Source organism: Nannobrachium achirus (genome assembly GCF_963921795.1).
Source record: "Nannobrachium achirus genome assembly, chromosome: 6".
Lineage (NCBI taxonomy): Eukaryota > Metazoa > Chordata > Actinopteri > Myctophiformes > Myctophidae > Nannobrachium > Nannobrachium achirus.
The window spans coordinates 60,663,951-60,685,611 of record NC_137815.1 but is presented as its reverse complement, the minus strand read 5'-3'; the positions used below and the strand labels follow the sequence as shown (position 1 = coordinate 60,685,611).

The 21,661-nt window shown below is 45.4% G+C and overlaps 1 protein-coding gene across 1 annotated transcript in view; it reads right to left on the bottom strand.

The window, feature by feature from the left end:
• Window positions 1-21,661, bottom strand: part of shq1 (SHQ1, H/ACA ribonucleoprotein assembly factor) — a 51,928-nt gene that overhangs the window by 9,333 nt on the left and 20,934 nt on the right. The window contains exons 8-11 of the mRNA XM_080727702.1: window positions 19,778-19,935; window positions 18,730-18,783; window positions 11,030-11,153; window positions 2,946-3,066 (exon numbers count right to left, since the gene is read on the bottom strand). Of these exons, the coding sequence (XP_080583828.1) occupies window positions 2,946-3,066; window positions 11,030-11,153; window positions 18,730-18,783; window positions 19,778-19,935 (457 nt within the window). The remainder of the gene's footprint in view (window positions 1-2,945; window positions 3,067-11,029; window positions 11,154-18,729; window positions 18,784-19,777; window positions 19,936-21,661) is intronic.

The window sequence follows — 21,661 nt, the reverse complement described above, 5'->3', positions numbered from 1 at the left end:
AGATTCGGCGACGATTCGGCGGCGGAAGGCGGCGGAAAGCGTCTGTTGCCGAACGGGAGCTCATCGTCAGGTTTTCGGCAGCGGGTCGGGAACCTTATGACCGAAAACTGGAAAACTGGACTTGCTCAGTTTTGTTCAGTCGCCCCTCGCCGTCGGTAAGATTGAGGGAGTTGTAGAATAGTTTACTACTGCTCCAAAACCAAGCCAAAACAAGCCAGAGACATTTTCCCGTCGCATATTTTTACTATACCATATTCTCAATCTCAACTCTCAATTCCTATTCCAATCGGATCCAAAGCAAAGCTAGTAGTAGGCTAGTAATAGTCCATCAAGTGCCCGTGTTATTGTTTTCTTTTTTTTCCTCCTCTGCACGGAGAACAGAGCTGCCTCCGGCCGGGTTAGGGTTGCCAGATTCTGTGAGTGAAATACGCGACCAGGTCTATGAAAATAAGCCCAAAAGCGCGACCAGTTTCACCTCTGAACTCTATTACATTAGTTATTTTATAAAATAATGTTGAAAGCAAGGCCAAATAAGCAACTACACTTCAGAAACAAGCCCAAACAAAAGCAACCCACACAACTAGCAACATTATAGGAAAACAGGATCAATGTTGCTTATAAGGAGCAGACCTGGCACCACTGCCATACAGTAACTACAGTCGGCGTCGTCTGAAAAAAATAAAATAAAAAATAAGTGCTTCGTTTTTTGCAGTTCTTTGCAGTCTGTGTACAGTCAGAAGGAGTCTCCTGTAGGCTGTTTGGTGTGTAGACACCTATACAAGGCCGTCGCACAAAAGTAGTGAAAACAGCAGATCTACAAGCACACAACGCCTCGCGGTGCAAGGCATTGTGTGCTTGTAGATCGTCTGTTTTCATAGTTTAAATCATTTTTAAAATGATAAATGCAAAACGAACGGTTTTGGACATACAAGGTTTTCACCCAACAAGACGCTATAATATCACAGCGTTTGAACAATGGAGCTGCCAGAGAATGCATGGAATTTCTAATGTACAGTAGCTGGAAGAAGAGCCCTTGCTGCAACAGCTCTGGTTGTGTCCCAGGTGCCCAGAAGGCGATAGATGATGCTCTTAAGAGAGATTCAATGACTGTGTAGTTTTTTGTATGTTGTGTACTCAACAGCTGATATATCACATATCGAGGGAAGAAGCAACAATGCCTTTTGGTTGGCTTATTGACTGGGGTGGGGGGGGAAAAAAATTCTAAACAGTGAAAGGAAATGTAACCATTCAATTACAGGTCACTGCTACGAGAGCACGGGGCTAATCCATTTAATGATTGATGTGGCGTGTGGTAGGAGTCAGCATGTTAGGTCAAGCTGACATTTAGCTCTACCCTACTACGGCAGGGGAGGGGAGACGAGACGAGAGGATGGAGAAACACTCAACCTCAGGTGCCCTCTTCTGCCGTTTCATCTCCCAGACTGGGGCTGAGCAGGAGAGAATGATTGAGCTCTTCAGTGGACTGACAGCGATGCAGCAGGCCGACACAATCACACAGAGCAGGACAAAGAGGCCGCCTTAGCTATTTACTTGCGCCTCTTCTATTCTGTCCACCTCTCCCTCTGTCTACTGTGGCAAAAGAGACGGACGGAAGGTCAGAGCACTGATTCTGGTACGAGACATTGATTTCTAAGCAGGCACATGCACACATAGACATCAAAGGGGGCTTGAGCCCCTGCCCTTTTAACCCGTCTGTAAAAAGTGCCCTCTCCAGACCATGAATGCAGTTTTTACTATGGTGAAAGAAGTGCAAATGCCCTCTTTCCGTGCTGTACCTGAAGGCAGCATTCAAGGGAATTGTCTTGTCCAAACTCTCCTGAACTTGAATGCAGCATCTTATGTTGAAAGAATTCCCCTCTCTGTGTAAAAATGCCTCCAGTATTCACTTGATTATGCTTGGTTCAGTGTGGTATCAAGTACAGAAAATAGCCGTTGTGAGCTTGGAGGTCGGCTATTTTCGATATTTTCACCAAAAGGTCCTTTTAGAAATGTCAGCCCCTGCCATTCTCTACACGTCCCTGTTTCTAAGTGTCTGATGTCAGTAGCATTTCTTGTTGTCGTTCAAGGCAGAATTCAGACTTTGCTGGAAAGATGTAGAAGTTCAGAATGCGAGGGGTGTTGGGGGGGTGGGGGGCAGTGAATCCTTTTATCGTGCCTCCATCTGGGCGCTGGGCCTACAACATCAGGCGCACATTTTTCAACTGGGATCCTTCCAAATGAGCACACCACTTGGCTGAACGCTTGCCAAGAGTAAAATACAGCTCATTACGGAGTAATGTGCTTGCGGGCTCACATTTGAGATGTGTAAGTAAATTGTAAAATATGCACTGGGGCAAAGTAGTAGAGCCGTGGACCCTTTATCATTTGGGAACGAACTGTTCGGCTGGTAATGCCAGTATAACGTTGCACCCAGCCACCCACACAAGGCGGGTAAGAAGACATGCATAAGTGCACACACGCTGGATAAGCCTCGTATGGTGTGAATTGTGCTGGACTTCTGATGGAGACGGGTTCACCTAAGACTCTTTAAACACACTTTTGACACAAGGATAATGGATACCAGAGAGATTGCATCTCTGCCATCCAATTGGCCCCGGTGTGACAAATGACTCCTTTAATCCTCTCCTCCCCCCAGAGCACTGATGCATCATGGGGACAGAGAGGCACTTCCCTTGGCCCTGGAGGTAATTCTATGAAATGAAGGTCTCTGAGGTGTGTGTGTGTGACTGTGTGACTGTGTGTGTGTGTGTGTGTGTGTGTGTGTGTGTGTGTGTGTGTGTGTGTGTGTGTGTGTGTGTGTGTCACTGTATGAGTATGTGTGTGGGCATGTTGCTATATACCTGTCTTTGCATGTTGAGAGAGTGTGTGTGTGTGTGTGTGTCAGTGTGTGTGTGCGCGCGTGCATGCGTGTGTGATGAACTTACTTGACCCTCTGGATCCAGATGCAGTAGTCTGTAATGTAAAGATCATTCAATATGTAGGCTGGCTCATTCTCCCTAAAGATTTTGTGGATATCCAGAAGGCATTTCAGGACACAGGCTTTCCCTGGGCAGAGAAAAACACAAGGCAGACAAATGTTAAAAAAAGAAAAAAAAAAGCCCCACAAAAAAACAGTTATTCGTTATTAGTAATGACAATGCACTCCAGAGTTACTGGCAGTCATACAGTGCTTCTTAACGAACTGCAGTCACTGTTCTGTTTTCGTTTTTTGCAATCCTTTACCTTGGCCTTTATCTACATAAAAGCCAAGGTACAGGATTCCAAAAAACGAAAAAGAAATCACAAGCCAGAGAGTTATTTGATCCGTACCACTTAATGAGAGCTGGTACTTGGAGAGGTGGTTCAATTGTGTAAAAAGAACATTTATCATGGAATCATCTTCAGATTTGTCCACCATTTAAAATGTTCAAAGCCTGTCGATTCTGTTTTTGTTGTTCCAAGGGTATATCCTTGAACTAGACTACTTGCAAATCCACTCCAGCAACAAAACTAGTTGAATGCTGGAGAAAGTGAACTGCAGCCCATTTATTTTGATTTGTCAAGACTACAAAAACAGCCTTACCACCACCACCACAACACCGTTCACGCCAATCAGGACTATAAATAGCACCGCGGGATGACTGACACTAGGCCGAGGCTCAGAGAGAACACTCTTCTCCACCGGAGACATTCCAACCCAATCAAAACAAACAGCACACTTGCACGGAGGAAAACCTTACACAAACATTTGGTTCCCATTTGAGCCATGGGACGAGTTGGAAGGGAACTGGAGTGCCTCCACCTGGATCCAGCTCTGAGAAAGACCTTGAGCAGTGTGTAATGAACGCATCTCTGCTCTGAGCTCCTTTCAGGAAAGAATCACCCCTTTTATCACGGAGAATGTTTGCCTGATCATGTTGGTAAAAATTTGTGGGTAGATATGTTATGTAAGCATGCACACTATCAGCCTTTTTTGAGGGAAAAGGGGCACAGTTTGAGGGAGAGACAACTAAATGGACAGGTTGGAAATGTTTACCTAGTGGCGTTTTGTTAATTTAAATACATTTTCAACTTGATCAAATCCTCTGTTGCACCATCAAAGACATTGTACGCAGACAAAAGGAAGTTATTCTCCCCAAATTGTTCCAGTTTTGGGAGGTTCCGTCAATCTAGCCAACAGAATGCATGCATCTCTACAAGTCTCTCTCTCTCTAGTAGGCTGTCCTCAGATGAGCCCTCCAGAGTGCATTTAATGGCAGCGGCAGTGTTTCCTTTGCCACGCCTCGGCAGCTGCTGGTGGCACGGGCAGCAGAGCTACCTATATAGGCAGCTTTACGGGGATTAGGATTAGGCATAGTTTTACTGAGATTAGGGTTAGGTTTAGGTGGCGAAGGCAAATGAAGCTACAGAGGGAGCTTCTGATGCGGCACGAAATGCACTCGCTGTCCCTCGTCTCCACTCTCCAGTCATATCAATCATCTCAAGCGCCACAGATCACGTTCAACCCAGAGTCAACTCAAAGAAAGGGTCAAACTCGTTCTTCTACTCTACCACAAAAATGTGGAACGCCTTACCGAAGGGCTTAAAGGAGTGTGGACTAGCATCCTTTAAAATCGCCCTGAAAAACCACTCACAGGCATCACCCTGAGCTATGGTGGGGCGGCATAGCTCAGGGGTAGAGAAACCGCTATTAGAGCACGAAGGGTTCCCGAAGGGTTCCCAGTTCGAATCCGGGCTCCCCCTGAGTTAATGTCGAAGGGTCCTTGGGCAAGACTCTGAACCCCACATTGCTCCCGGTGAGCAGGTTGGTGCCTTGCATGGTTTCCTCCGCCACCGGTGTATGAATGTGTGCGTGAATGGGTGAATGTAATGCACAATCTCTGTAAAGCGATTTGGATAAAAGCGCTATATAAATGCACCATTTACCAGTTCGCAACTGGTAAAAACAAACATAGCCCAGCCCTACCCTCCCCTGACCCTTCTTTGTATTTACCTACTGTATGTTTTTATCTTTTTTTATTTTCCCCCCTTTTTTTCTTGACTATATCTACTGCACAGTACTGTGTTCTATCCGTCTGTCATTCAATGTTATATGAGATACTTCAATGGTTTCCTATGGAAATAAGCTTAGTCTTTTCTAGGATCTCCTTTTAGTACCGTCATGAAACTGTACCTTTTCCTATGCAAACTTCTAATAAAGTCTTCAATCAATCAATGTACATCTAGCTAGCTCACCACAGTACTCTCCACCCCTGCATCTTTCTTTGTTACATCTATCTAGGTATGGGACGCCCTCATGATTGATGTCTGTGTGTACGGCTGTCGCCGAACAGGTTTGCTGGCTGGGAGCTCCTGGTATCTATGGCAGTGACTGGCCAGCCTCATTCTCCTGTATGCCATTTTCTTACCGAAACGATACGTGCCCACCCTGGTTGATGTTCAGTACTGCACAAATGCACATAGGATTCAGGTGTAGCACCCATAAAGGGACTTCCGTCAGGCAAGGTTTAAGGTCCAGCATTCACAGTCGTATATGAGAACAGACTCAACAGCCAAAGAGGAAGCTGAACTTGATGTGTCGGGGGAGGTTGGACTCTTGCCATGACATTCAAAGCGAGCAATTTCCTCACTTTCTCAGCAGAGTTGACCCATGAGGCCAGGTATTTAAAGTCATTGACCTTTGACTGTACATGGACTGGGAGGATGTTATACGAGGTGATAATCTCGGTTGTCTTGCCATTTAGTGCAAGACCAACCTTGGCACACTCTGTCTTCACTCTGGTCAACCTGCAGGTTGATCAGGTGTCATCCGCATAGTCCAGATCCGATAGAGATCCAGAAGGGAGTCGTCTAGACCAGTGTTTCCCAAACTTTTTTCTCAGGGGACCCCCATTTTTGAGCGGTGGTAACACCGTCTCCTATACGTGGCCGTGTGTGTATGCGTCCGTCCGTCCGGCCGTCCGTCCGTGTATGTAGCCTCAAGCCTGCAGTACCTTTTCTGACCACACATGTTAAGGGAGGGGCGCTGTTGTTCTCACACACACACACACACACACACACACACACACACACACACACACACACACACACACACACACACACACACACACACACACACACACACACACACACACACACACACACACACACACACACACACACACACACAGGGGAGAAGGGTGGGTCAGCATGTGTGGTCAAGTATTATTATTATTATTAACAAACTGAATGTTTTAGGGTCAAATAAATTAGAGTGTGTGAAGAAACTACAGCATTGTAAAGCACACTAACCCCGCTGCACCCACCCAGTAGTGCTGTTGCACAGCCTCCACGACCACCGCTCAGTTCACACGGGTGTGATTTTTTTTAAGTGAAAATCAATCCAGGCGACCCATATATATATGTGTGTGTGTGTGTGTGTGTGTGTGTGTGTGTGTGTGTGTGTGTGTGTGTGTGTGTGTGTGTGTGTGTGTGTAAAGGAACCAAGCAGCAAGTTCTCCACCAGTCACAGGCTCACAGCCATTAATTAACGACATCTGAAGCCAAGTTATTTCTCCCTTCCACTGAGTGCATAGTCCACGACTATAACGATTCTCTCCCTCGCTCACCCAATTACCAGCTTCACATATACACTGCCCGAGTGAGGTGCAGAGAGAGTGCCCCAAATGAAACAAAAACCAATACAATAAACTAAATAGCTACTGATAATAATAATAATAAAATCATGAAATGGCTTCTACAGTGGGTATGAAGTGATCAGTCACTGAAAACAATGGACCTTTTATAGGAGGAAGGTTACCCACATTCACAAGTTCAGGCATGGCACCCAGGGAAACAATGCTGAACTTCCCATAAAGAGAGTTGAGTTGAACAGTCAATTTTGTCAAGATTAAAATCTTTTCTGGATGTAGGAACTGCTGTTAAGTTTCCAGGAGCAGGAGAGAAGCTGTTCTCCTTTTCATCTCCTGTACAGCGAGTAGGAGAGGGAGTGTCAGGAGGTGATTTAGCACGGTCTTATCCTGTCACTGATGAATGGTTGAGTCACTTCATATTGAGCTGAAGAGGCACAGAGAGGCACATGCTGCATGCATACAGTATACTGTATGTTCATAAAGGAATCTCAGAGTTACTGCCCACTGACTTCTAGGGATGGGACGATATGCGATATTATCTTTTATCACAATAAAAAACACTCACGATAATCGTAACGTGGAGATTTAATTTATCGTGATAGTGTGCTCCGTCATGCACTGGGATCAATTCACCTGGTACCACCTAAACCCTCTATATAATTGGTAAAATGTACTTATAATATACGTACGTATTTGATACAGTCTTTTTTTCACTCTCTATCAAATGTCTTTGCCAAAATATATAGATAATATCGTAAATCGCGATATCTTTTGTCACAATAATCGTGATATGACATTTTCATATCGTCCCATCCCTACTGACTTCACATTCTAGTGAAGCCATTGCACATATTGTACACAAACTGTCAACAGTGTCTCACCGTCTCCGAAACATCCTGTATACACAAAAACACACGCACTAGTACATCCAGTCCAGTCCCATAAAAAATCTATAAATTCCCCGCAGAATTCTTTGGCAGCACGATTCATGAACAAATCCAAGAGCTAAATTAGACTACGAAGACTGAGTTGGCGGTGAGTGAATGACACCAGGAAATGTGAGTTGTGGGGGAGACCTGCCACAGTGACTTAACGGGTATGACAAAGATAGAATGGCTAGTCTTTCAGGACATGACAGCAGTATGACAGCGCGTCCCCCCCACCCCCTCCCCACTTCAGTGGTTCCTAGTCACCTCGTGTAGCCCACGGGGGTCTTTCTGTTCCGCAACGTTCTCCATGCCCGAGGCCCCGCGGATTAACCCATTTAGGCGTAGAATTATTGAATGCTTTAACCAGTGAAAAATAGCAGATATACAAGCTCACAGCGCGGCACCGAGTGCCGCGCTGCGAGCTTGTAGATCTGCTATTTTTGAAAAAAATGTTTGCAAATCTTTGAATATATGTATTTTCAAAGCGAACGTTTGTAACTAAAATTTTGCTTCTGGGTGGTCCCTGGAACTAGATATTTTGAAATGGGGGTCCGTGGCCAAATACATATCATTTTGGGGGTCCTTCACATGAAAAAGGTTTGAGCACCACTGACATAGTAGTCTCTCAAGAACAGACTAACTGAGCTCCAGTTGAAGTGAAAAGGACCTTTTCGTTGACGATGGCTGGCCAGATTGCTGACATAGAAACATAGGTTTTCTCCAAAAATCTTAGAAGGATTCAAAAGACACTTATAGAATCGGGTCAAAATTCTAATTTTCACGATTTTTCAAAAATAGCAGATCTACAAGCTCACAGCGCGGCACTCGGTGCCGCGCTGTGAGCTTGTATATCTGCTATTTTTTTATATTTAAAGCATAAAATATTGCGTCATAATGTGTTCAGGCCTAAGCGGATTAAAACCACTTAGCAGGCAGCTGGGCGGCGGGGGGGGGGGGCTCCTTGAGAATACTCACCGCGTTGCCAGAGGGTTGCTCAAATATTTACCCCCGGATAACATTTCCTCCAAGGCCTTAACCTGTACGCGGGCCATTAATGGGTTTGTTTTCGTAATACCTATGAATGTTTGCTTTTCACGGACGCTCAAATGAAGTGCCTCAAAATTGGAGGGCGCATTTCCATTCGCCTTTTATGCTGACAAATTAATTAGCGCGTGTGGCAACGCTGGGGAGGGGAAAAAAAGTGCATTCACTCACACACGCATGCCAAGCTGAATTACTGTAGTGTTACTGTAGCGGGAAAGCCCTGTTACTCACACTTCTACTAATGCCTGCGAATAATAAAGAAACTGCAGACAAGGCGGAGGGTATGGCAAGAAAAAAAATCCCCCCCTAATAAATTCACACAAATAAACAGTTGCCTCTCGCTGTTGTTTGTCTGCTTAAGCCTTGCCATCACCAATTGGCTGGCCTTAATACAATCCAGGGCCAGGGTATGAGCTTTCCTAGAGGCTTTGGACCAGTTTCCAGGCTTGGAAGGTACTGGTGAGAATGTGAAAAGACTCATTATCGCAGGTGAAGCGTGTTTGCTGTAAAGAGAATAAAAAATCACACCCAATGTGATGTGAGCGGTGGTCGTGCTTGCATAACATTGTTTTGCTATGGCAAAACGCTGAGGAAAAAGGCTACAGACATACGACATATGACATCACTAGACAAACATGATGCTACCTACGTACACACATTTTACTAAGGCAAAACGCTGAGGAAAAAGGCTACAGACACACGCACAGCCACTTATACAGTAGGAGCGGTTTGCACCGCTCAATAATAATCACACCCAATGTGAAGTGAGCGGTGGTCGTGCTTGCATAACGTCTTCAATTGGTAATTGGTGATGTAATACAGGCTACAGACACACACATTGCTATGGCAAAACGCTGAGGAAAAAGACTAGGATATAGGTCTAGGATGTAATTGGTGATGTAATATGGCTACACACACACACACATATTGCTATGGCAAAGCGCTGAGGAAAACACATTGCTATGGCAAAACGCTGAGGAAAAGTGGCTACAGATAGTGGCTACAGATAATTGGTGATGTAATGTGATGTAATATGGCTACACACACACACACACACACACACACATATTGCTATGGCAAAACGCTGAGGAAAACACATTGCTATGGCAAAACGCTGAGGAAAAGTGGCTACAGATAGGTCTAGGATGTAATTGGTGATGTAATGTGATGTAATATGGCTAGGCTACACACACACACACACACACACACACACACACACACATATTGCTATGGCAAAACGCTGAGGAAAACACATTGCTATGGCAAAACGCTGAGGAAAAGTGGCTACAGACACACGCGCAGCCACTCTTAGGAGCGGTTTTCACCGCTCAAAAAAGGCGAGTGGAGAAAGTGGGATTGCATGGCAAGGAGGGTTCTCTCTCCTCAGCGCAGTGGGCTGCGCGTGTCGTTTCTCCCACTGGCTCTCCTGATCAACTCATCTTCCAGTTTAATGAGGCGCGGAAATGCTAATCTGTGGCTTAAAAGGCCTTTAATTTGCCGGCGTTTACGAGCGTTAAAATCATCACAAGCTGGATAATCTTAGCCCTCACACTATTCCTACTGTGTTTACACTGCCGTGTTTCATCTCCCCGCAGGGCGCTTTTGATTTAAAAGATTACTTCAGGATTTTAGATATCAAAGTCAACAGTCCGCTCTGAACTAATCTCACGTTTCTTTCGCCGAGGGGGTGTGGAGCCAGGGAGGCAGGCAGGCAGGCCACCCTCTTCTCTCTTAAGCTGGAGGAGTATTACTTTCACACACATGCCACAGCTCTTTGCTCAGACATTGGATTGCTGGGCTGAACACACTCCTATACCTTGGTGTTTGGGCTTTGTTAGGACTGCAATGTTTGGATGCATCACTATGCACACAGGCGGTGTGGAGCTAGAATAGATTCAGTAGGAAGAAAAGAAAATTACACCCAGTGTGAAGTGAGCGGTGCCCTTTATGAGTCCCGCAAAGCTTGGCCAATGTGACCCTGAGTGTACAACAAACTTTGAGCGCTTTGTGCCAGATGTAGGCCACGCCTCAGAGCCCGGACAAAGCCAGATGTTGGAGCTTAGCTCCTTCCAGGAGCACCGCTCAAAAACAGAGTGCCCAGACAGGCAACAGATGCTCTGTGGCTGCAGACCACAAAGGCTTCTTTCGTTGTAAAAAACATGCTCAGAAGAAACCGCAGCGTAGGAGGACCAAATCAATTATCACTCATTAGAACCAATCATGTTCCCAGAGCGGAGGGAAACAAAGCCAAACGCGCTCAACGCGGGCTACCCCATTTCACACTGACTGCGGCACCACAAAGAAGCCATTGACATGTCAACGTGTAGCAGACACCGCCACGGGTCATTACCAGTGTGTGGGGTGGAAAAGGTCACGGGGTTATTGTGTGTAGTGGGTGCGTGCAGGGTGGGGGGGGGGACTCACCTGACTGCAGGATCCGGGCTGTGTCTGCAACGGCAGCAGAGACCAGGTCAAAGTGTCTGTAGAGTGGGAAGCACAGGACCCTCCGTCCAAATGACACCAGGACCTCCTGCATGGAGCTGTAGGTCTAGGGTTACACCAAAGACATTCATTAACAACCAGACCTAGATCAGGTTTGTTCAGACACAAATGATGGACAACAACATGTGACCGATAACAGACCGATCTCTGACAGACAGTATATTCAATACAAAAAAGTAGGTGTACAGAATTCGATTTGATCAATTAAAGCAATGTAATTTTTTAACATACAGTAGTAGATGTAATTTCCTGTGTTCTGGTGCTTTTTTGGAGTTTGATACCAAATCCAGGAGAAATAACACGTGTTGCCACACAAAGCCACGGAAATCCCCCAATCCAGAAGAAATTTTGGAGAAATGACAATTCAGGAGCACGGCAGGAGATGGGGTCAAAATTCAGGAGATTCCTGTCAAATTCAGGAGTGTTGGCAACCCTGCCTTTTACGGTCTTTAACCCTGTATAACATGTATATAACAACGAAATGTGACATAGCTGTTTTTATACAATGCTGTACCCCCTTCAACTGTATATAAGTTCCCCCTTTTCAACGTTTTTATATAAATACAATATTTTTAAACTTGCTATGGCAATGTAACGTATGTTTTCTCATGCCAATAAAGCTCCTTTGAATTGAATTGAATTTTCACTACAGTGCCAGTATATTACCGGCAAAAAAGTAGCATAACTTGCTGGAATGGTAATGGGAGAGACCGTTTTCACATGCCCTCTTTGGGATTACAAGTGCTGGTAAATGCCTGATATGTGACCATTTTCAGTCGTCTGTAAGCACACAAAACGTCCACCTGCAGGCTGGCACATAGGCTAGCTTTAATCCATTGAAAAAACAGAGGAGAATAAGTGATGCGCGGATGGCGGTTTTAGCTCTGAATGCTTGTGTCTGTGTGAGTGTGTTATTTTGTATAATTTGTTAATTTTTCCAGTCCACAATAAAACGAAACAGCTGTGACCACTTAAGGCATCGGATCGGCATCACGGCATGCCTCGTCGCACTCATTACCTTACCTCTATGTCTATGGTCGCACTGGGCTAAAAAGTTGAATCTCTTTACTGACGGATGGTGCGGATTTATAAATTCAATCAAACAATCAATCAAACTTTATTTATAAAGCACATTTTACACAACCTTAAGCTGACCAAAGTGCTGTACAGGTGAAAATAAGTTTAAAAATATACAAAATACAATATGCAAAAAAAATAATAATAAAAAAAAAGATTACATCAAGAAAAAAATGTAAAAACAAGCAGATACTTCAAAAGGCAACAAAGAAATATAAGACTAATTTTAGGAGTTATTAAAAGCCAGAGAAAAAAGGTGCGTTTTGAGTTGTGACTTAAAAATGTCAATAGATTGAGCAGATCTGATGTGGGGGGGGGGGGGGGGGGGGGGGGGGGGGGGGGAGAGATTATTCCAGAGCTCTGGGGCCGCCACCGCAAAAGGGCGGTCACCTCTGGTTTTTCGGGTTTGGTCTGTTGGCGGAGTCAGCAGTGACAGGCCTGCGGACCTCAGAGCTCTGGGTGGGTTATAGCGCTCTACAAGATCAGCCATGTAGGAGGGGGCCAGACCATTTATTGATTTAAAAGCAAACAGGAGGATTTTAAAATCTATTCTATATTTGACGGGGAGCCAGTGGAGTGAGGCCAGAACTGGTGTGATGTGATTGCATTTTTTGGTACTAGTAAGAAGGCGGGAAGCAGCATTTTGTACTAATTGTAAATTGGATAAATATAATTAATGCGGTTGGATAATGGGCGGATAATGAATTTGCACGGATGGATTCGGATGACCTCAAAAGCCTATCCACGCATCATTAGAGGAGACGCAAACTGTTTTCCCCTAGTTTTTTCTCTCTCTCTCATTCATTATCACTTGTATGCAGGGGTTAACAGGTGGAGTTTGCAGTTCTGCTTTTAGTCTAAAATCTCATGTTCAACATGATATTTTGAAATGTCAACTTAATCGATAGATCGGACACTTATTAAATCACATTAAAGACAGCCGTTCGCTGCTGCGCTTCTGTGTGCCTCTCTCTCTTTTGGCTCTCTCGCCCACCCTCTCCCTATAAACGGAGCTCATTCAATATCCATTCCAAAGTCACTGTCTCGAAAGACCGGTAAGAACGCTCTCTCACTCGATGCTTTATCGTTCTCTTTAACGCCATCATGTTATCTGGAACTGTGAGTTGTTTATTACTCCTAAGAACTGCTGCATTGATGGGAGCCGTCAAAAACTAGGACTTTGTAGCCCTTCAACGTTTTCAGGCCAAGGACCCCTTAGTTGAGAGAGAGATGAAGCAGGGATCCCCACAACCTTCTCATAGATTCCATATAGTTTCATCGTTTGAAAGCACAATAATCAGTGTATTTTGGATTCATGTCAATCTGTATTTTAAGATATTTCACCACTTGAACCGTCAAAACTAAATAGACTTGACCGTTCACTCTGTAATTAGTCTGCTCTTTTTCCCCTCTACACCAAACCTCTTTGCCGAAAATAGCCGATCTGCTATTTTTGGCTTAAGTTCTCCAAATATGGACACTAGGGTTCAAGTGGTTCATATAAAAAAGGAGAAAAAAAGTTTCTATCACACAACAATTTGGAGGTCCCCCTGTAGTAACTCTGAGGACCCCCTAGGGGTCCCGGACCCCCTGTTGATGTGTTGAAGTCCCCCTGATTTAAAACATCTCTGCAGCCATGGCCTTTCTTAAACGGCTGTTCTCTTTAATCACTTGGGGAGGGAAAAGGAGGGCTCTGAGACAAAAGGGAGATCAGATTCCTTCCTTTATTCTTTCACAGTGGGCTGAGTAAAAGAAGCAAGGGGGTGAGGGGCTGCCTGGTGGCCCAGCCAGCTATAGTGCACAGACCATAATTAAGCTCCTAGTGGACCCAGGTTCAAATCAGATCCCTTGTCTTATCCCTCATGTCTCTCCTCTCTCAGCTCTTGGTTTCCGGCCTTGCCAACAATAACAATGCCAGAAATACATCTATAAATAATAATAACAATAAAATGATGTGCTGTGAGCTCGCGGGGGCATGTCACTGGGGATCACGCGCTCCCTCAGGCTTGTTTTAGCCAGGAGTGTAAATAAGGTCTGCTTCTGCATGGGGGGGGGGGGGGGGGGATCTCAGTCACATCACACCATAGCAGCACAGCTGAGCTGACTGAGGGGGGTGAGTAAACAACACACATGTGGAGGGTCGGAGGTACTGGGGGAGGGGGATTCTGAGGAAAGGAGAACGGTAGGCACGGGTTGCAGAGAGAGAGAGAGAGAGAGAGAGAGAGAGAGAGAGAGAGAGAGAGAGAGAGAGAGAGAGAGAGAGAGAATAAGGGAGGACGGGAGCACAAAGGGAAGGTGGAATGAGGCAGGAGTAGGGCTGTCACAATTATTACATAATCGTCTAATCGCAATTATTTGACATAATCACAATTATTTTGTTGAAAAATGTTTATTATGTTCAAACATTAAAAGAATAGTGGCAATAGCAGATCTACAAGCTCACAACGCGTCGCATCAATGTTCTTTTTTAAGCGTAAAGTTGTCAAATATGTCCTCAATTTCTTTGTTGCGACCGTCAGGTCGCAGTTACTATCAAAACCTTCACCGGCTGTCAGTCAGTCAATCAGTCGGTCCGTCCGTCGGTCGGTCCGTCTGTCCGTCTGTCCGTCAGACAGTCTGTCACACTTTTCCCCTACTCATATCTCTGCCACCGTTGCCCTAATCCATGCCAAACTTTGCACACACACTCCTTGGCTGCCAAACAACAACCCTCATTTCTCACATGGCCCTCTTCTAGCGCCACCATGAGGCCGATTCTTGCAAGACACATTTTTGGACACTGCTTCTACAGATTTAGCCCTAAAATCACGCAAACCGGTACACAGTATCTCTACACAGTCATGTCACCATCTGGACGATTTTTGAAAAACACATTTTTGGACACTGCTCCTACAGATTTTGCCTAAATCAATCAAAGCGGTACACAGTATCTCTACAGTCATGTCATCAACATGGATCTGTCCCATTTCCCATATTCCATGATGATTGGCTACCATTGCCTTCCAAAGTTTGTGCATGCGACCTGACGATCGCTTATCTCCCGATTTAGGGAGTCTTACTGGTATATTTAGGTTATGTGTCATATCTGCCATGTGCAACTTCAAAGGCTACAAGCCAAACAGAAATGTAATTGTCAACGACAAAAATAATCGTGACAGCCCTAAGACGGGGGCTGGTATCAGTAGTGACACACAGACACAGACAGACAGACAGACAGACTGGTGGACAAACACGGAGAGCGATCTATTGTACAACAGAAGACAAAGGGGGAAGCGGGAAAGCGGAGAGAGGATATGGGGTGGAGAGAATGACAGAGTGCTGGATGGGGGTGAGGGGGGGCTCTGTCAGCACGAGCCGACAGCTCTGTTGACTGACTGACTGAGTGAGCATGAGGACCCAGGCAGCTGCAGCCTGCCATTAACCACCTCCTCCATTATCGCTGTTGTAGGCAAACTGCTACCTCTTATGCCGGTGGTCAAGGTCTCACATGCCCCCCCGCCGACCCCCCAACGCACCCCACACTCCTCTCCCATTGTCAGGTTTAATGGTCCAAATGAGGGGATTAACGGCCGTCTCGGTCTCGTCCTGAGGTGTAAAGTGAGCCGCACATATTACGCCGTGGGACAATCCTCTATAGTATGATTTTCTCTCTCTCTCTCTCACTCACTCACACACACACACACACACACACACACACACACACACACACACACACACACACACACACACACACACACACACACACACACACACACACACACACACACACACACACACACACACATTAGGGTATTAACGAAAAAGTCGACAAGCCGACTCAGTCGACTTCATTACACAAGTCGACTCCCACCAGAGAAAGTTGAAAGTTGAAGTTGAAAAAAAAAAGAAAAAAACGTTCTATTGTGAAAATAGCAGATACATGCTCACAACGTAGATCGGCTATTTTCACAATTTCTGCCTCTATATATTTGACAATTTGGACAATGTTTAATTTGCCATTTTAGAGGTATTAAAAAGTCCTTAAACTGGCACTTTAGAAATGTGAAGATACCCTCTATACACTTATACTTTATGTTGGTTTGTTTACAGTTGAGTGAGAAAAAAATGTTTCACATTAAGTTAATCATCTGGGGACCCCCCAAAATAATAGGGGGGTCGTGTGTGATGTGATGACATCATCAAACGATAAAGTCGACTTCGAGTCGTGTGGACTTGCAAAAATCACAAGTCGTTAATGCCCTAACACACACACACACACACACACACACACACACACACACACACACACACACACACACACACACACACACACACACACACACACACACACACACACACACACACACACACACACACACACACACACACACTTTTGGTGGTGGCAGTTTGGAGACAGACGGTCATTGCACCTCCCCTTCATTCACTCTCGGCTGGGAACAGACTTGTTTTTCGGTTTCACAGGCTTCGGGTAGGCAATCCAATACATGTCTACCAAATGCCAAGAACCTCAAACATGCACTGTGGTTGACACAGATCAAGCTGTACTGCTGCAATCACTCGCAATGCAAATCTCGAGTGATGCGAGTTGTCAGGCAAACCGGCCATGCCTCGAGCTTTTACCTTCTTTTTTCCATGTTCGCACAGCCACTAACACGTTTACAAAAGGCACTTGGGAATGTGCCAATGCACACATGTACACACACTCACAGGTGCCCACACACGCGCGCACGCACAAATACAGACAGACACCCGCTCGGCAGTCTGCTCAGGCTCGCCACACTCGCATGCTGCGCTGTTTACCAAGCTCAGACTTCTTCGTGGATAATTTGTGTCTTTCTCGCACATAAATTGAAGGCCCTGGTCTGTGTTTACGTGTACCTGAGCAAGACAATGACGCCATAACATGCCCCTCCTGAGCGCTCATCACAAACACCTGAGAAGCTATCAGCTGGGTGAAACTGAAACTGAATTTGCCTCGAGGAGCTAACCAAGGGTTTAACCTATCCCCTAACCATACTTAAAGGGGAGGAACACCCATTTTCAATAATCAACTATTATCAGTTACATATGGTAATGTTGATGAGTGAACATTAGCCAAGTGCCCCCCCTCCTGCTGAGCTGGGAACGGAGTTGTGACGTTTTGGGGGTCACGTGACCAGTGACGTCGGCTTAGCGTGAAATGTAGCCCGCCCCCATACATTTCAATGGGACATTTCCACCTCGGCAGAAACAGCGCGAGTTGAATTGAAATATAGAGCCTTTTTAGCCATTTCAGTAATGTTATGTACAAGGGCTATTAATATGTATCCATATGCCATTCAAAACAAGCAGGATCTACTATTACCGCTATTATTCCTTTGTTTACACGGAACTAGGGAACTAGGGCGGAAATCATATGCCTATATTTGGCGGAACGTGGTATCGTCTTTCAACGAGCGACGAACGGCTGCAACGGCGCTCTCAGAGCTCAGATGGAGGAAACGAGATGGACAGAGAGAAACAAGCACAGACGAAGTGAGAGAGAAACCAACTTTCTCCAAAAATGTCCTTTGAGGAGCATGGTGAGGAGTTGGAACCGTCTCGCAGATTGTTTTGCATTTGACTTCCCTCTTCTGAGCGCCGTTCGTCGCTCTTTGAAAGACGTCATCACGTTCCGCCAAATATGGGCATATGATTTCCGCCCTAGTTCCCTAGTTCCGTGTAAACAAAGGAATAATAGCGGTAATAGTAGATCCTGCTTGTTTTGAATGGCACATGGATACATATTCTAGCTCACAAGACACAGCCCTTGTACATAATATTACTGAAATGGCTGAAAAGGCTCTATATTTCAATTCAAGTCGTGCTGTTTCTGCCAAGTGGAAATGTCCCATTGAAATGTATGGAGGAGGGCTACATTTCACGCCAAGCCGACGTCACTGGTCACGTGACACCCAAAACATCACAACTCCGTTCACAGCTCAGCAGGAGGGGGGCGGGGCACTTGGGCTAATGTTCACTCATCAACATTACCATATATAACTGATATAGTTGATTATTGAAAATGGGTGGTCCTCCCCTTAAAGGACAACTTTAGTTTTTTACAACAAGGGTTCATATTTTAGATTGTAATTAAATAATTTAAAAGAGGAGTGTTCAAATTATTTCATTTACTTCTTTCTATTGTTGTAGAGATTCTTATTTCAGTGGTTGGGGGCATGCATACAAGTTGCTAAATATGTCATTTTACACAGAATAAGCCCATTCCCAAGATACAACGCAACCTTTCATGGTTGGATGTGACTTATGGGTGCTAGAAGTGTTACTGTAAATAGCAATAAAGAAACTGCTGGGTTATTATGTCTAAAAATAATTTAGCCACTTGCACGCATGGGCATGCCCCACATTTTAGCACGGTAAACGCGATAAAACAATAGAACGAAGCAAATGAAAACATTTTAACACTCACTTTTTCTTTTCTCTAATTACAATCTAAGATATGAACCCTTGTTGTAAAAAAACAAAGTTGTCCTTTAACTAACTTAACATGTCCCCCTTCCTCTCACCTCTAGCCAGCATAGGGTTCCACTCAGCTTCCTGATGGTCCATGGTGACTCCACCTGCAAGGAAAAGAGAAATCACATCATCAATGTGAACCATGGCATGGAGCTCTGTACCACCAGGCTCATATCAAAGGACATGGGAATTACTTGACCGGGAAACAAAACCAACCTGAGGGGGAAAAAAACCTGTGGAAAATTGTTCTGGTTCTGGAACCTGTTTCGGGGCCATTACATCTAATGTGTCAACTAAAACGCTTGCATATGAAACTTTATCAATGTTTTCCAGCTGGGCTCTGTATTCTGGCATGCTGTCGAGTCTACAACGTCTCTGTTATCTACAGTATTTTTTGCTTCACTCACACTGCCAGTGATCTGCGTGAATGGCAGCTTGCTGCACCAAGTGCCTCCTTACGCTTCCATACAGGAGCAGGGACGTGCAGAGAATGTTAGAGAGGCAGGGGCTGTAATTTCTAAAAGGGCCCTTTGGTGAAAATATCGAAAATAGCAGACCTACAAGCTCACAACGCGTCGCAGCGCACACGTTGTGAGCTTGGAGGTCGGCTATTTCCGGTGCTTGACACCACACTGAACTAAGCATAATACGTCAAAGTCAATACATTCTAACGGCATGGATTTCTACACAGAGGGGGCAATTCTTTCAACATAAGATGCTGCATTCAGGTTCAGGAGAGTTTGGACAAGGCAATTCTCTTGAATGCTGCCTTCAGGTATGGCATGGAAAGGGGGCATTTACATTTCTTTCACCATATTAAAACTGCATTCATGGTCTGGAGAGGGCACTTTTTTACAGACTGATAAAAGGACAGGGGCTCAAGCCCCCTTTCATGTCTATGTGTGCAAGTGCCTGCATACAGGAGTGACACGAGGAGAGGCCGGGGCTGAGCTCAGGGATCTGACGGTAATCTCTTAAGGCTCTGAATGAAATGAGAGGGGTGGTCTAAAGGATTTGAGGATCGGGAGAGCTTTGTCAAACCGAGGCCAAGTGCCTTTTGAAGAATGCGTTATCTTGTCATTTGCAACCCACACTTACATTGTGCTCTCCTTCCGTCGTGCGCACTTCATAGGCGTAGGCCAGGAGGATGTCCACCAGGCCCAGCCAGGTGTGCTGTCTGGCCGTCTTGTCCAGCAGGTAGGAGCGGTTGGTGAACTTCCGCAGCTGGTCCTTCTCGTCGTCGGTGAAGCACACCGCTGCATGGGAACATGAATTTATACATACATTTTCATTTTAGGCATTTTAGACTGAGACAGGAAAATTAAGGCATAGACCAGGAAGGACCATCACATATATTCATCATTAGACTCAATAATCCACCGATCTCCCCGACGACCCTCCACAGTCAGAGTTAAGATTGTTGATGAATGTAGAATTATGTGCAGGATGCAGTTTGCTGTAAATTAGGTAACCTCATTTAATTGACCACGTTAAAAATAATTTGATTTTAAAATAAAAATCCCCTCTCTCACACTTCTGCCAGCGTGCCAATGTTGGCACCCGTGCCCAAGGTTGCCTACCCCTGGCTCTAATGGGAAACACTTTAATCACGCAATCTCATTGAAGTTGGCCGCGTCAGTGTTTAACACCGCGTAGAACGTGCGCAGGAACGACTTTAACTCAGCAGTTTTGATCTTTCCTCGGCAGCTGAAAGCAATTCTCCTCTCCGCATGAGGACCGGGTTGCACGTTGCGGTGGGGGTGGGGACTATACAATGATCCCCTGATGTGTGAGAGGAGCTGGTATACATGGCACAACTGAACACAATCATTCAAGCACTGTGACATATAACACACAGACACGCTACGTGCACGCACACTCCTCTCTCTGTTGTTACACATCGCACACACACAAACATGGGTCTCTCTCTTCCCCCGTGTTGCACAAAAGCGCACACTGGCACACGCGGAGATGCACAATCAGGGGCGTCACAAGGGGGGGGGGGGGAGTGGGACTGAGTTACTAGGGCCCAAGGTGGAGGGGCCTTAATTATTTTATACTTTAGCTATTGAAGAATAGCAGATATACAAGCTCACAGCGCGGCACCGAGTGACGCGCTGCGAGCTTGTAGATCTGCTATTTTTGAAAAGTCGTGAAAATGTGTGCAAATCTTTGAAGAGAGATGGGAAACGTAGGTTTTTCAAAAAACCTTAGAAGGATTTGAAATATTCAAAGACTTGCACACATTTTCACGATTTTTCAAAAATAGTAGATCTACTAACTCGCAGCTCACTTGCACAGTGAGCTTGTATATCTGCTATTTTTCAATAGTCGAAGCACAAAATAAAGCGTCCCCAGTCTAAATGGTTTAAACCCCCTCCGCCTATGAAGAACATTCATGCGGGGCCCACAGTGAATCCTACTTGTACCCAGGGCCCAGAATGTGGTGCGACACCCCTGTGCACGACGTTCAAGCGAAGCTTCTGGCTGCAGTGGGAACTTGGCTCTGCTGGGAGGGAGATTCCTGCTGCATTACGTCAGGGCTTAACTCCCTGCAGACAGGCGCTACCTGAGCCCTTCGCCAGTGCAGCTGTAGCAGCGCAACACAGCCAAGCAGAACACACACAGACACAAAGATCTTAGCACGCATGCATTCACAGCACACAGACATTCTCTCTCTCTCGGTCCCTCTAAAAACACACACACGTCGGCTCTCTAAAACCCATGCATGTCCTGCGCTCATGCACGTACATTTCACGATCTCAAACATTAAGGCATATAACAGACGAGCAGACTGCAAAAGCCCACGTTCAGGTTGGTGCATATATTTAAATGTGCAAAATGTACGTATAAAAATCACACTCGTGTGAACTGAGCGGTGGTGTGTGTGTGTGTGTGTGTGTGTGTGTGTGTGTGTGTGTGTGTGTGTGCAACAGCGCCCCTCCCTTAACATGTGTGGTCAGAAAAGGTTACTGCAGGAGT